Consider the following 16,365-nt stretch of genomic DNA (forward strand, 5'->3'; position numbering starts at 1 on the left):
TCTTTGAATTTCCAAAAATATCTTAACCGAGTTGTTTAAATTTGTGCACATCACAGACCACATTTAGACCTGTTAACCTCTAATTTACCACATGTACAGTAGACAACATTTGACCACATTTAAATGGTCCGTGCACCTTGATGTACCATATTCAAACCATATTTAAATGGACCGTGCACCCATAGTTTACATATTGAGATCATATTCAAATGGTCTCTTCCTTTTATCCATCACATTTACATTCGACAGTATTTAATGGCATGTGCCTCTCTAAGTTACCAGATTTCAATGGTCAGTGCACCTCTAATTTACCACCTTTAGACCATTTGTATGTCCAGACTAAAGGTTTATTCTCTGTATGCCATATTCTGCATAACTGTGTGGAAAAAAATTGTATATCCAGCTAATCCTTATTTGGACAAAAACTTTTATGATTCAACAGAGCCTCCCGCTAAGATTTTAAAGCCCATTGTGGACATTAGCGTTGCCGAGAAGGAGAAGGTCACTTTGGAGTGCGAAGTGTCCAGAACAAATGTAGATGTAAAATGGTTAAAGGTGAGGAGTCGCTTTTGTGATTACTGTTGATCTATTTATAGAAAAAAAAAGTGTCCAACTTCATGTAATGAAATTCTACAGGATGATGTAGAACTGAAACCAGGGAAGAATTACAGCATGCACAGTTTGGCCCGAAAACGCACCTTGATCATCAACAAATGCGGCCCCGAAGACGCAGGAACTTACATCTGTCGTACAGACGATGACAACACTTGTGCTAAGATCTCCGTTCATGGTAAGTCACACATCACCTCAACAGCACTGTTGCTCTTTGCAAGTCAGAACATTCAAAAACGCTATTCCTCCTGCAGCCAGAGACATTAAGATTGTGAAGAAGCTGGAGGATGTGGAAGTGATGGAGAAGGAGAGCGCCGCATTTGTCTGCGAGGTCTCGCACGACGAGGTCGATTGCCAGTGGTACAAGGGAAGCGCGAAGCTCCGAGTCGGTGACAATGTCAAGATGAGACAAGAAGGTAAAGCTCCAACGAGATAGCCTAAAAGCGCACAACAATAATTGGGATTAATTTTGCATTTTCCCTCTCAATGCGAGCAACGTCAGCAAAGGCTTTATTGTCGCATGTCACCGAAAGATTCTTCAGTGATTTTTATTATTATTGGTGTGGTGTTTCAAGAGGGCTTTTTTTTTTTTTTTCAATGAATTTCTTTTTGAAACTGTTTTTGCAAACCCAGGCAGGACCTACGTCTTGCTGTTTAAAAGTGTGTCCCCATCCGATAGAGGTGAGATTAAATTTACAGCCGAGAGGGCCTCGTCAACTGCACAACTGAAGGTGAAAGGTAAATATGCCTTGACAAATATATTTATACATTGCACATTTATTGCATGGTTTTGCTGATGTCACGTTGCAAGATGTACTCACTTGACCAAGTCCAGTTGCAACTTGCATGGAGGTTAAAAACAGACTCTGACACTGACTAAAACAAGCCAAAGTGAAGGTGCATCGCAATAAATGACAGCATTGTGGAAAATCGTTCATTTCACTAGTTCAATAAAAATGAAAATTAAATGAATTTCACTTTTTGAATTGAGCTACTGATTTGTCCAATAATGTCGTGCCTCATTCGCATACATCGTCAATTTCACTCCGTTTGCTGTAGAGCTGCCCGTCAAGTTTGTGAAGAAGCTCCGAGATAAGATAGCCATCTATAAGCACCGCGGCCACCTGGAGTGCCAAGTGTCACGCGCCAGCGCCCAGGTCAAATGGTTCAAAAACAAGACAGAGCTGAAACCCGGAATGAAGTACGAGATCAAAAGCGAGGATGTGTACCGGAAGCTCACCATCAACGAGGTGGATGCCGCCGACGAAGATGTGTACACGTGCGACGCCTCCGACGAAAAGACGTCCTGTAGACTGCTTGTGGAAGGTAACATGATCGAAGGGCGAAGGGCATGTACAGTACAGGAAATAAGTCTTCAGAATCCTTGCCAGTAAAAACAAATGTTCTTCATTCTTCACATCTGTTAACAACGTTTTCATGCTGTCAATTTACAAAACTGTTATCACTGGAACTCACCGTATCGATTTGTTTAGATTCTGCTCCAAAATACTAAAGTGAAAAAATCCGAAATCAAGCAAAACTAATCTGACTGCAGGACTCACGTTTATGTGCTATGCATGGACAGTAATAATGTCATATAAATTGTAAATATTCTTGAAGAATTATTTGAAGAGTTTGTTTTCAAAACGCGACAGATTTACGAAACTCGCGCCAAAATTATCCAGCTCCGAATGGTAGTTATCGGGATACTTTGATTTTTGTTCAACGTGCGACATATCGTTCTATATCAGCCCAGGAAGATCGCGTTTTATTTCAAAATGCGACATAATTTTGTTCAATCAGCGTGCGCTGCTGAAGCAAGCAGCATCCAATCAGAATTCGTCTAGAGGGAAGTTCCGGTATCTTCCACATCATCCCATCAATGAGTCAGATTTCAAACAGTGAATTTGTGAGTTTGAAACTGATTTCATTTTGGAGATGTGTGTATGAGATCGACTACCTATTTTTTTTCTGCTGGTATCCCTCGCAACCCATATTAACCTTGGTAGACTGGTTTGAAGCAGTTTACTTTCTTAATGATCTCACATCAACTTATAAACAAAATTAATTAACTGAGTGACACAATGCCTGCAGATGTCAGATTGCAGAATCGCATACAGATACACAAAATTACAATGATGTAAACTCAGCCTTTCCAAGACCTCATACTGAACAAACAAACATTTTCTAAATAACTGAAAAACACCTTTTTAAAAGAAATTCCCATTTCTTCATCTCCTTTCTCAACATCTGACATTAGTGAGCTAATTGTGAAAATTGTGACTGGTGACTGACCCTTATTTCTGATACCTAACTCTCTAAATGTGGTGGTCATGGTCTTAAATATTATTTTAAACTGCTTGAAACGTTGAAAGGCAAATAGTTTTCATGATTGCCTATCAAAAGCAACTGATTTTTTAAAAAAAATACAGCTGCTCCTGAAGGTTTAAGTCGAAATTTGGATATGTCTCACTTTGCCAAGAATAGAATGTTTGGATATCTCATTTTGGAGAAAAAATTTAATTTGTCATCAAAAAAACTCGGTGAATATTAAAGCCAATATTTTTTTGTAGTATGGTGTTTAGTTACTTTTTAGCATCTCTTTCCATCCCCCAATAGTTAGAAACATAAATTGAGTTTATTGTTTTCACTTCAATACCAAGCCCTTTTCTCAAAATGAAAAAAAAAAAAACGGATATGTCTCATTTTGAAAACAAACTCTTCATTTGTTATTGTGCGAAAATATCACTAGATCATGAGGTTGGTTTCATGGCTGTGGGAGTTACTTACAAAAGTAAAACATAAAGGTTACTCTGGAAAGTTCAATTACATTTCTGAAAACATTCTGGAATTTCTCTACGGAAACCTAAGCAGAGTAATTTTGGATGTACACAAAGCAAATATCTCATCCATCCATATTCTCTAGTGCTTGTCTTCATCACAGTCTTTGGCCAAGAGTTGGCGTACACCCTGGACCGGTAGCCAGCCCAGTCCCAGAGGCACATATAGACAATCAACCATTCACACTTGCAATAATAACTTGGGGCAGTTGAGAGTCTTAAGTTAACCTAACGTGCATAATATTAGAATCAGGGAAGATGGAAAATAATCTTCACAAGCACTATAAATAACATGCAGATTGCTAATAGGATGCCCCCTCCAATAGCCAACCGCGAGAGGACTTGTCTGCATAAAAGTCACCTCTTTGGGGGGTTACTCTTCTGATATACGTCTATATGTATATATATTTCATCAATTTTCAATCATTTATGTTTGACGCGTGCAGAGCAATCCATAAACATCGTACGGGAGATGAGTTCCGTCGAGGTGATGGAACCCTTCGCCGCAGTCTTCGAAGTTGAGATCAGCATGGAGCTGGTGAAACCACCCGTCTGGACTCTCGGAGGCGTCGCCGTCAAGGAAACGGCTGACGTCGAGATGGAGAAAGAGGGCACGATGCATCGCCTCACATTCAAAAAGACCAAAGCATCCATGACGGGCCCCGTGCAGTTCACGGCCGGCAAGAGCAAGTCCCAAGCGCAGCTCACAGTCAAAGGTAAGCGTGTGAACCCTCCGTCATGTTGCATTAATGCCGTTTCTGTGCGTGAAGCATTTTCATTTCGCCTGCTTCCCGTTCAGAGCGTCCTCTTGAGGTTGCCGAGCCCATCAAAGACGTGAAGGCCAAGGAGAAAAGCTCCGCCATGCTCACGTGTAAGTTCTCCATCCCACCAAAAGACAAGGTGCAGTGGTTCAAAGGCCGGGTACTGCTGACTGCATCGGACAAATATAACATCAAGCAAGATGCTACGAGGGCTCAACTCAACATTCATATGCTGGCCGAAGAGGACAGCGGCGAGTACTGCTGTCAGTCCGGACCTGCTACGACGAAAGGGAATCTGATGGTTGAAGGTGCCGTTTGATAACATACCGTAGAACAGGGTTTTCCAAACAGTACAATTTTCATTCGGCTATTCCATGAACTATAATCTTCACAGAAAGTATCTTCTTGCATCAAGACGCCATCTACAGTGAAGAAAATGAGTATTTGAACACCCTGTTAAATTGCAAGTTCTCCCACTTAGAAATCATGGAGGGGTCTGAAATTTTCATCGTAGGTGCATGTCCACTGTGAGAGAGATCATCTCAAAAGAAAAATACAGAAATCACAATGTATGATTTTTTTTTTAAACGATTGATTTGTGTGATACAGCTGCAAATAAGTATTTGAACACCTGAGAAAACCAATGTTAATGTTTGGTACAGTAGCCTTTGTTTGCAATGACAGAGGTCAAACGTTTCCTGTAGTTGTTCACCAGGTTTGCACACACTGCAGGAGGGATTTTGGCCCACTCCTCCATACAGATCTTCTCTAGATCAGACAGGTTTCTGGGTTGTCGCTGAGAAACACGGAGTTTCAGCTCCCTCCAAAGATTTTCAATTGGGTTTCGGTCTGGAGACTGGCTAGCCCACACCAGAATGCTTCTTACGCAGCCACTCCTTGGTTTTCCTGGCTGTGTGCTTCGGGTCATTGTCGTGTTGAAAGACCCAGGCAAGACCCATCTTCAATGCTCTGGTTGAGGGAAAGAGGCTGTTCCCCAAAATCTCACAAGACATGGCCGCAGTCATCCTCTCCTTAATACAGTGCAGTCGTCCTGTCCCATGCTTCACACTCGGGATGGTGTTCTTTGGATGGATTTCCGGATTTTTATTTTTAGATTCTCTCTCTCACAGCGGACACCTACGATGAAAATTTCAGACCCTTCCATGATTTCTATGTGGGAGAATATAGCAGGGTGTTCAAATACTTATTTCCTTCACTGCACATTTTCTATAGTGCTTTCATTCATTAGCGTCATGGGTGATTTGGACCCTATCACAACTGACATTAGATGAGAGGCGGGATACACCCCGAAATGGTTCCCAGTCAATGGCAGGGCACATGCAGTCTAGATTACCAACCTTTCATACACACATTCTCATCTGTGGATGATTTGGACTCCACAATGAACCCAACGTGTGTTATTGTTGGTGGAAGCGGAGTACCTTGAGAAAACGCACTTAAGTATGAGAAAAACATGAAAACTTTAAACAGGAGCCCATAGCTGAGATTTAAACCCTGAACCGGTAAACCACTGTTTTGACAAAAAGGTGGATCCCTGAGTTCGACTGACTAACAATTAGTTCACTATGCTGCCCGTTGCTAAACTCCTGAAAGAAAAGTAAGAAAATCGGAACCAAATTGCCAGTGGATGCTCAATTCATGTTCATTGTAATAAATGTCCTCCATACTCCTGTTATTATTTTATATGTCTTAAGCAGTAATGGTTTGGGGAACCCTCTCAAAATAATCTTTCAAATAATCTTTTCAGGTATAGGTGGCCTGATACTAAATACATTTTTTTTTTTCGTTTTCAGTGCGGGATATTAAGTTCACCAAGCATCTGGCCGACATAGAGGTGGACGAAGACAGCGACGTGGTGTTCTCGTGCGAGGTCAACTATGCCGACGAGGAGGCCCAGTGGCTCCTGAATGACAAAGTGCTCTTCACCAATGAAGTCAACACCATCACCCACGAAGGGAAAGTTCATAAGCTCATGCTCAAGAACCTGGCACCTCAGGACGGGGGGACTATCGCCGTTCATGTCCGCAAGGTGAAGGAGTCTGTCACCCTCAAGGTCAAAGGTACGAATCTGCACCAATGTATATGCTGCATTTAAAAAATAAAATCAAAATATCTGATCATTGTCATTCGCATGGTTCATTCTCCAGAAAAGCCTGCGCTGTTCCTCAAATCTCTTGACGATATCGTCGGTGAGGAGAAAGGCTCCGTCACTCTGGCTTGTGAGGCGTCCAAGCCCAGAGTCTTTCCCACGTGGAGGAAAGAAGGCAACCCGCTGACGGCTGGACCAAAATACGAGCTCCTTCACACAGGCAAGTCTTTAGGGCTGATCATCAAGGACGTGACCAAAGATGACGCCGGGGAGTACACTTGCGATCTTGGAACTGAGGTGTCCAAGGCAAAGGTCACTGTGAGAGGTTAGTTTGGGTTTCCGGACGGCCCACAGCCCACACACTAACACAATAACAATAACTTGGGCTGGATTTACATTGCCTGGTTCAACTCAGTCTGTTTTTCTGTTTTTGACAAACTGGTATCTTCAAAACTATGACTGCATGTTTTTCCCCACCCTAGAAATTGCCATCGGGATCACAAAATGGCTGAAGTCGGCCGAGGTGAACGAGGGAGAGACGTGCGGGTTCGAATGCGTGTTGTCCCGCGAGAGCGCTGATGAGTTCACCTGGACCCTCAATGGACGAAGCCTTAGCAGTGGAGGTCGCTTTAAAGTGAACAGCAAAGGACGGAAACACATGCTGACCATCAAGGACGTCACTCCCGCTGACGCCGGAGAAGTGGTCTTCAGCATTCAAGAACTGACCTCCAAAGCAACCCTGACTGTTGAAGGTTTGATTTTCTAGCTTTAGTGTGTATTCATGGATTAAAACAGGATGACACTGACAACATGTTTTGTCCCAGGAAAAGCTGCGTCGCTGTCAAGGGAGCTGGAGAATGTTAGCGTGGTTCGAGGCGAAGATGCCACTTTTACCTGCGAGGTGACGCAAGCGACCTCCTTGGTCAAATGGGCAAAAGGGTCCAAAGCCGTAAGGAAGAGCCAGAAGTATGACATCATTAGAGAAGAGAGAGTCATGAAGCTGGTCATCTACAATGTCTCCGTTCAAGACTCGGGGGAGTACAGTTGTGAGGTTGTCGGCGGGGCAACTACAAAGGCCAGGCTTGAGGTTAAAGGTGAGGATTGAATCATCTCCCAAAACATTCTTCTCGTCACATTTTCGTCCCACTGGGTTCGTAACACAACTCTATATTTGACAGAACCAATCCACAAGTTCACCAAAGAACTCAAGGACAGCAAAGCAGATGAGAAGACTTCTGTGACCCTGCGGTGCGAAACGGCCCAAAGCCCGTCGGTCGTGACGTGGCTCAAAGGGCACACGGAGCTCGAGGCCGGCGCTCGATACGAGATCAGCCACAAGGAGTGCGTCCTATCTCTCACCGTCGCACACCTCCAGGAAGACGACACCGACATCTACACTTGCGACGTTGGCACTGCCAAGAGCATGGCCAAGCTCACCGTTAAAGGTGGGATAATCTGCTTGTGTGTTTTTCCCTCCACAAAAGGGAATTATTTGATCATGGAATATAATAATATATATATATATATAATATTAAGAATATACCTGATTTGGGAAGATAGCGGCGTTATGTGTTTTTACACAACTACAGAAAGTACCAGGTGACGATGTAACGCGGGGGCTCAGCTTGTATAAATGTCTTCTGAAAAAAAATAGCTTTTAATATGAATATACAACATTGTGGATTATTTTTCAATTAATATTTATTGTGATATGCATTTAAGACAAGATTTCATAAATTTCATGAAATAGGATTTTCTCCATCTTTCCTCCTCTCATCCAGTAAAATCTAAAAACTATATATACTGTACATTAAAAATGAAATGTGATATTTATGGATTTAATTAAAATAATACACACGCAGAATATAGCATGAGAAAGTGTGTCCAGACCTTTGAGTGGGACTTTGTTACAATTTCCATCCATCCATTACCCAAGCTGCTTACCCTCACAAGGCTTGAAGCCTGTCTCAGCTAACTTCGGGCGAAAGGTGGACTACACCCTGAACTGGTCGCCAATCAGTCGCAAGGCACATACAGTAGTGACACCATCACTGAGCGGGAATTGAACCCACGCTGCACACACTAAAGTCAGGCGTGTTACTGTTTGTTTATTAAGAGACGGTGGTGTCTATTGGAGCAGAACTGACAATTTGAAGAAATGTTTACAAATATTTTGTACAGTATTTCAAATAAATAATCACTTGTTGTGTTTTAGCCCTGCCTGTCACTTTCAAAGAAAAACTCAAGAATCAAGATGAAAAGGAAGGAGAGACTGTGACGCTCCACTGTGAGCTGTCGAAGCCTGCGACCAACGTTCAGTGGACGAAGGATTCCAAAATTCTCTCCACCGGAGGGACGTATGAAATAAAGCAAATGGAGGCATTTTGTGAGCTTCGCATTAAGAACGCCAAGACAGACCATAGTGGGGAGTACTCATGTCTATGCGGGAACGAAAAGACATCGGCATCAGTAACAGTGAATGGTACTGATACATATAATATTGCAGCAAACTGCAGCGTTTAAAAAAAAAAAAAAAAACATTATACACTAAAGCCTCGGTTCACAAACGTCCCCGTTTTCAAACAAATCCGTTTTCGAATGAAAATTTTGAGATTTTTTTGCTTCTGTTTTGGAACGAAAATCGGTACTCGAACACCCCAGACAAAACCTGGAAAAAATACATTGAATGCGGCCAGACCAGCTGACCCACGACACTCTTTGTCGTGAATTTCCACGCTGCTGAAAAAACCCGAAAATAACATATTGCGCATGGCCAGACCGACTGACCCACGACGCGCTTTGTTGTGAATTCCACGCCCCCCCAAAAAAAACGAAAATAACATAAACAGCCTCTGTACTCAGACATGTCCCGGTAGTAACTGTTGTTTTTCTTCTTATGGAGGACGACCGTATGAACCCCCAATCATGGCTTCAAAGAAGGCAAATTGCTTCTTTCAAGTTATTCTGCACTTTTGTTCATAAAAAATGTTTACAAGGCTGGGGGCCAAGTCGCTACAGATACGGCAATGCACTCCCAGCCTAGCGTACTCTACTATTAAAGCATGCATTTTAAGTAAAAAATAAATGTATATCTTTATTATTATTATTATTTTATTCTCTAAACTATTTAAACTATACATGTATTTCTACTATGCAGTTTATTATCATGAAAAGCTAAAAAAAAGTGCTTAAAAAGCCCAATTTTTTAGTCTTGGAATGCATTATTTATTTTTCCATTCATTGTAATGGGAAACAGTGATTCGGTTTTCGAAAAAATCCCTTCTCGAACCGTTTTCTGGGTCAGATTGTCGTCGAGAACCGAGGCATCACCGTATTGTCATTGGGAACGTTCAGCATTGCTGGATTTACACTGCAGGTCCAAGGGCACAGTTATGATTGAATAGTTAGATTAGATTTTTTTTTTAATGACTGTATTTTTACATCTGTCCGAATTGCATATACAATAAAAAAAAACCTCCACATTCCTCAACATCAGGCAGTGATGACGCTCAAGTAAATAATACATAAATAAATCGAATATTTAATATTACGTTGTGTTTGGGGACTAGGAATATTGTGGTGGCAATCTGAAACAGGGTGAATACTAACAATGTATTTGTAGCCCCACAAGAGATAAAAAAAAAACATTAAAGATGAACACGTAGAATGAGTAAAATTGTCTTTTAACAAGTGAGTTGGTCTCACCTGGTCCTGGTCTCTCGCTTTACTGACATTTAAAAGCGATATAGCAGTGGGGATAAATGATTTTTTTCTGAAGCTATTAAGGGGTAATCTCTACCTGGTGCCAGAAGGCAAAAGCTGAAACTCCATTTAAAGGGGATCAATACTGTCAGACTCCGAAAGGACAGCTTTGGCCTTCTTTCCAACCTGTCCGCTGTACAGATTAGACAGGCCGCTCTGTTGTTTTCCAATGATTTTCACTGCACATCTTTACTTTGGCAGAAAGTGAATTTCTGGCTAAAACTGACCCAGTTTAAGACTTTGCATTTTGTCTTTTATTTAGCTGTACTTTAGATTCACAATGTTTTTTTTTTTTTTTTTTTAAATGTGTTGTTATAATCATTGCCTCTCTCATTATCTGATATGAATTGGATTGCCGTGTACGTTTGGAAGAGGCCCGACTCCACAACTGGCATGTATGCATTTTCATGCATAGCACTTGAGAGGGAAAAAAAAAAAATCTTCACTTGAACCACGCAATGTAAATCCAATCAAAGCAACCTGAACTTGAAATGTAATCTCATCTTTTTATTTTTTTGTGCAGCATTGCCGCCATCCTTCACGGTGAAGTTGCAGAGTCAGGAGGCCGACGAAGGATCCGGGGTCACGCTACGCTGTGAGACCTCTAAACCTTTAGTACCTGTGGAGTGGAAAAAAGGAGCGCGGGTGCTGTCATACGGAGAAAAGTACCAGATGAAGCAGCGGGCGTGTGTCAATGAACTCCTCATCACCCGAGCCGAGCCCGAAGACAGTGGAGAGTACAGCTGTGTATGCGGGGAACACACAACCGTGGCCTGTGTCAAGATCAAGGGTATGATAAAACTTTACTAAATCTGGAGACATGCAGACTTTAACTCGGTTGCTAATCAAAACAGGAGCAGCTACTTAAAAACCTAAAATTCTCTTGGATAAAGTGTCGAGTTGTAACTGTTGTAAATTGTGTCGATGAGCCTATGCCATTTCGCACGCACTATAAGGCGCACCGCATTATAAGGCGCACCTTCAACGAATGGCCCATTTTAAAAGCTTTTTCATGTATAAGGCGCATCGCATTAGAATAGAATAGAAGCTACAGTAGAGGCTGGGGTTACATTATGCATCCATTAGATTGAGCTTCTCTAAAGGCTAAATATTGATCCATATAAAAGGCGCACCTGATTATAAGGCGCACCGTCGGCTTTTGAGAAAATGAAAGGCTTTTAAGTGCGCCTAATAGTGCGGAAAATGTGGTAATTAACCAGCTCCGGCCACCATTTCCAGAAATAATAAATAAGAGACAATCTGAATTTGTTGGATTGTGTCATCCGTTTCCATTTGTCGTTTGAGGAACTGGTGTTCTCGATGTTCTTGCTGCTATGTCAATATTATTTTTTAGTATTACATTGTGACTAATCTGTTATTTACATTTGCAGCATTACCAGTGAGCTTCACAAAGAAGCTGCAAAGTCAGGAGGCCGAGGAGGGATCTGGAATCACACTACGGTGTGAGACATCGAAACCTGGACTCACAGTGGAGTGGACGAAAGATAGACAAGTGCTTAAATCTGGAGATAAATACCAGATGAAGCAGCGGGACTGCGTTAATGAACTCCACATCAGCCAAGTGGTGCCAGAAGACAGTGGAGAGTACAGCTGTGTGTGTGGGGAGCACGATACTGCAGCTCGTCTCACTGTTCAGGGTCGGCCAGAGATTCAGTCATATTTATCGTCCAGTGGAATCTTCAAAGTAAAATGGCCAGAGTGTTATAAGATGGCGTTCAAAGCCAAAAATATGGCTCAAAAACCAACAAAAGTTGAACTTCAAATCATTGTTATCCATCTTATCTTGCTTTCTGTATGATGGTAATATCAGTGATGGCAATCCAAGGGAAAGTGGTTTGATTTATTTATTTATTTATTTATTTATTTTTTTTTCATTTTATTGCGTGTGGAGTTTGCATGTCCTCCCCGTGCCTGCGTGGGTTTCCTCCGGGCACTCCGGTTTCCTCCCACATTCCAAAAACATGCACCATTAATTGGACAATCTCAACTGTCCCTCGGTGATATTGTGAGTGCAACTGTTTGTGTCGATGTGCCCTGCAATTGGCCGGCAACCAGTTCAGGGTTTAGCCCGCCTCCTGCCCGTTGACAGCTGGGATAGGCTTTGGCACTCCCTGTGACCCTTGTGAGGATAAGCGGTGAAGAAATTGGATGAATGGATGGATTTTAATGAGTTGTTAAAACTTTAAAGTCAACCAAAATCACGGAATGATTTTTGAGGTTTAGACACCCTTAGAGATAACTTTGGAGATTCTGCTGGACGTAATAAGTTGGCAGGGTCACCTCACTAATTTGTGTTTTTACCATTTCTATTTTGCCTTCGATTGCTGACCAATTTAAAAATGTCCAGCCCAACCGGTGACATTCACAAAGAAGCTGCAGACCCAAGAGGCCGAAGAAGGATCCAGTGTTACTCTTTGCTGCGAGGTGTCGAAACCCCTAGTCCCAGTCGAGTGGAAGAAGGGAAGACAAAAGCTCAAGTCTGGGGAAAAGTACCAGATGAAGCAGCAGGCGCGCGTCAATGAACTCCACATCATCCAAGCGTTGCCGGAGGACAGTGGAGAGTACAGCTGCGTGTGTGGGGAGCACAGCACTACAGCGAGCCTCAACATTAAAGGTAGAAGAAAGAGCTTTTTTTTGAATCACTCATACATCCTCTGAAGAGTCAAGTAACCAGTTAAAAACATGTTTAGCCCAACCAGTGACCTTCACAAAGCAGCTGCAGAGTCAGGAAGGCGAAGAGGGATCCAGCGTTACTCTTCGCTGCGAGACGTCTAAACCTTTAGCCCCAGTGGAGTGGAAGAAGTCGAGACGGGTCCTCAGGTCTGGAGAAAAGTACCAGATGAGGCAACAGGCGACTGTGAACGAACTGGTTATTTATAAAGCTGCGGAGGAAGACAGCGGCGAGTACAGATGTGTTTGTGGAGAAAACGACACCACGGCTCGCGTCACCATTAAAGGTCGGACGAAGCTTGAGTCAATATTTGTTTCTCATACCTGGTAATCTCAAAAGCCAAACGTCACAAAAGTGGTACAATTTGGAGTTCAACCATCATCACGCATGCTCAAGGTTCCACTCTAATGACACATTATTTTAGTTTTTGTGTAGTTTTATGCAGCGGTTAACAATTTGCGAGTCAATCAGCATTGGATTGAGTTGGACTTTAGAGGTGCTACTCTAGAGGTCATGTTTGCAAACTAATCTCATAAGACACTTTTTTGAATCCATCTATAATTTCATGCATGCTGACCACTTAAAAAAAATGTTCAGCCCAACCAGTGAACTTCACAAAGAAGCTGCAGAGTCAAGAGGCGGTTGAGGGATCCAGCGTCACTCTTCGCTGTGAGACGTCGAAACCTGGCGTGCCCGTGGAATGGAAGAAGGGAAGGCAGATCCTGAAATCTGGAGAAATCTACCAGTTGAAGCAGGAGGCGACAGTGAATGAGCTTTTTATCCACGAAGCAGCAGAAGAAGACAGTGGCGAGTACAGCTGTGTGTGTGGAGATGACAAAACAACAGCGAGCCTCAAGATCAAAGGTAGGAAACTGTGTTATTTTGAAAGGATTATGGTTTTTGATGTTCCCATATGTCAACTGTAATTGAAACATCTCATTTTGGCAGATCTCACCCTATTTTGCCCCTTTGTTGTCTGTTTATTGACAATATCTACATTATTTGGTGTTTGATTGTGGTTGCCTGATGGTGCATTTATGGCCTTAAATTGGATTAGGATGGAAGTGGCTCTGACCCCCTCCCCGCCATTTATTTATCATGATAAAGTAGGTGGCAAGTTATTTTCCTCTCAGCCGTGAAGCTGGCGGCTTCCCCGACAGCCGCAAAAGTAGAATCAATGAGGCTGGAAATTAAAGAAAACTGTGCGAGCTATTTTTATGGAAGGAAGGTGGCACTTTAAAATGCTAATTGTCCCGGCCTCGTCTGGATTTTTTTTATGATATCACACTTGTCTAGTAATTGTATTTCAGCCAGTTAGACTGAAGCAATGTTGGTAGTTGCTAAGGACATCCAGCAGAACCAGGCGATACATGAAAGAGTAGAAGGTCCATCTCAGTTCATATGCATTTTTGTGCATCCAAACATATATATGCGTTCATCTGAGATGATACGCTGTGGCGACCCCGAAAGGGACAAGCCGAAAGGAAAACAACAACAACAACATTGTAGTCTGTCGAATTGTCCCCGTAGGTTATATATTTATCAGTTATATATTTTTGTTTTTGGCTAATCTTCTGCATATGTGTTTTTTTTAATCACATCAATTGTCTTTGATGTACCATATGTAGAGTATTTTAAAAAGTCTGTCCATGTGCGTGAATGAAAGGGGCGGAGGAGGAATAGATGGCGAGGGTGGACGACTTCAAATCCTTGGGGGTCAACAATACAGAGCAACGGAGAGTGTGGTAAGGAAGTGAAGAAACGGGTCCAAGCGGGGTGGAACAGTTGGTGGAAGGTGTCTGGTGTTCTATGTGACAGAAGAGTATTCGCTAGGATGAAGGGCAAAGTTTATAAAAGAGTGGTGAGGCCGGCCATGATGGACGCATTAGAGATGGTGGCACTGAAGGGACAACAGGAAGCAGAACTGGAGGTAGCAGAAATGAAGATGCTGAGGTTCTCGCTCGGATTGAGCAAGTTGGATAGGATTAGAAATGAGCTCATTAGAGGGACAGCCAAAGTTGGATGTTTTGGGGACAAGGTTGGAGAGAGTGAAGACTTCGATGGTTTGGACATGTCCAGAGGCGAGAGAGCGAGTATATCGGTAGAAGGGTGCTAAGGATGGAGCTGCCAGGCAAAAGAGCGAGTGAGAGGAAGACCAAAGAAAAGGTTGCTGGATGTTGTGAGGGAGGACATGAGGACCGTGGGTGCTAGAGAGGAGGATGCACGAGATAGGCTTAGATGGAAAAAACTGACACGCTGTGGTGACCCCTAACGGGACAACCCGAAAGAAGAAAAAGTCTATGGAAGACCGTGTAGCACTCCTTTTACTTTGGTTCCTCATCCTGCTCAACAGCAGGGATGCGGAAGGCTCAGATGGGCCCCCAACCACTTTCGAAGGCTTCGCTTGCAATTTTCCCTTTCTTCCGGCCTCAGGAGGCATTCCGAGAGCTGATTTACACTTCAAAAGACCCAGAAGGCTAAGATGCATGGTATACGCGACACAAGGAGGAATGGTGTCGTCCTAGTTGTCCGACCAGTGCACCAAATCGTGTTACTCGTGAGGATCACGTTGATCCTTTCGGCTACACACTGCATGGAAGTTGAATGACTGTCACGTCCTTGTTGTCTTTTCTGCTGTCAAAAGAGGTTCCGATAAATATGCTTAATTTCATAGTTGTGACGCTGCAACAGACACGAGAAATCGCTCAAGAGCAACTTATGAAACAAGAGACCCGGGAGCTCAGAGTTGAAGGTAAATTTGAGAAATGCTTTTGCTGAAATATCGAAAAGAAATGTGTGAATACGAGTGTGAATGGCGACCAGTCCGGGGTGTACCCCGCCCGCCTCTTCCCCAAAACCGCCTGGAATCGGCTGCAGCTCAGGATAGTCGATGGAAGTACAGTAATCATTTTATTTCAGGTCAACCAGTGACCTTCACAAAGAAACTGCAGAGGACAGAGGCCGACGAGGGATCTCAGGTTACTCTTTGCTGTGAGACGTCGAAACCTTTAGTCTCGGTGGAGTGGAAGAAGGGAGCGCAGGTCCTGACATACGGAGATAAGTACCGGATGAACCAGCGGGCGTGTGCCAATGAACTCCTTATCACGCAAGTGGTGCCTGAAGACAGCGGGGACTACAGTTGTGTGTACGGGGAGCAGACAACCACGGCCTCTGTCAAAATCAAAGGTATAGGGTCCAAGAGGTCTTTGGCGTCATGCTTCAGCTTGCATGGAAGAGCTTTTGAAGTCATTTTTTATTGGGCTACAATTGTCTGCACTGTTTGGTTCAATCTCTTCTTTCATGTTATGTAGTCGCTGAATTACTTTGGAGCACTGTGGATGAGGAAGACTGACTGTGTGATTGGTCCTCGTTGTCTTAGTGTACCGCATTTTCCGCATGAAAAGGCGCATAGAAAAGACGCTACAGTAGAGGCTGGGTTTACGTTATGCATCCATTAGATGGAGTTGCACTAAAGGATCAATATCGATCCATATATAAGGCGCACCTGATAATAAGGCGCACCGTCGGCTTTTGAGAAAATTAAAGGCTTTTAGGTGCGCCTTATAGTACGGAAAATACGGTAGGTTC

At 43.0% G+C, this 16,365-nt stretch overlaps 1 protein-coding gene across 11 annotated transcripts in view; it reads left to right on the top strand.

Annotated features, from left to right (window-relative positions):
* The window catches only part of obscnb (obscurin, cytoskeletal calmodulin and titin-interacting RhoGEF b), a 58,634-nt gene that overhangs the window by 14,167 nt on the left and 28,102 nt on the right, over positions 1–16,365 (top strand). For all 11 annotated transcript variants that reach the window (XM_061839261.1, XM_061839263.1, XM_061839265.1 and 8 more), the window contains exons 21-38: positions 443–555; positions 637–790; positions 867–1,028; positions 1,246–1,350; positions 1,672–1,938; positions 3,899–4,168; positions 4,252–4,521; positions 6,028–6,294; positions 6,382–6,648; positions 6,806–7,075; positions 7,148–7,417; positions 7,502–7,768; positions 8,539–8,805; positions 10,609–10,875; positions 11,477–11,743; positions 12,454–12,720; positions 12,797–13,063; positions 13,375–13,641. In XM_061839261.1, coding sequence (XP_061695245.1) covers positions 443–555; positions 637–790; positions 867–1,028; positions 1,246–1,350; positions 1,672–1,938; positions 3,899–4,168; positions 4,252–4,521; positions 6,028–6,294; positions 6,382–6,648; positions 6,806–7,075; positions 7,148–7,417; positions 7,502–7,768; positions 8,539–8,805; positions 10,609–10,875; positions 11,477–11,743; positions 12,454–12,720; positions 12,797–13,063; positions 13,375–13,641 — 4,284 coding nt within the window. The remainder of the gene's footprint in view (positions 1–442; positions 556–636; positions 791–866; positions 1,029–1,245; positions 1,351–1,671; positions 1,939–3,898; positions 4,169–4,251; positions 4,522–6,027; positions 6,295–6,381; positions 6,649–6,805; positions 7,076–7,147; positions 7,418–7,501; positions 7,769–8,538; positions 8,806–10,608; positions 10,876–11,476; positions 11,744–12,453; positions 12,721–12,796; positions 13,064–13,374; positions 13,642–16,365) is intronic.

This window comes from Syngnathoides biaculeatus, chromosome 13 (assembly GCF_019802595.1).
Source record: "Syngnathoides biaculeatus isolate LvHL_M chromosome 13, ASM1980259v1, whole genome shotgun sequence".
NCBI lineage: Eukaryota > Metazoa > Chordata > Actinopteri > Syngnathiformes > Syngnathidae > Syngnathoides > Syngnathoides biaculeatus.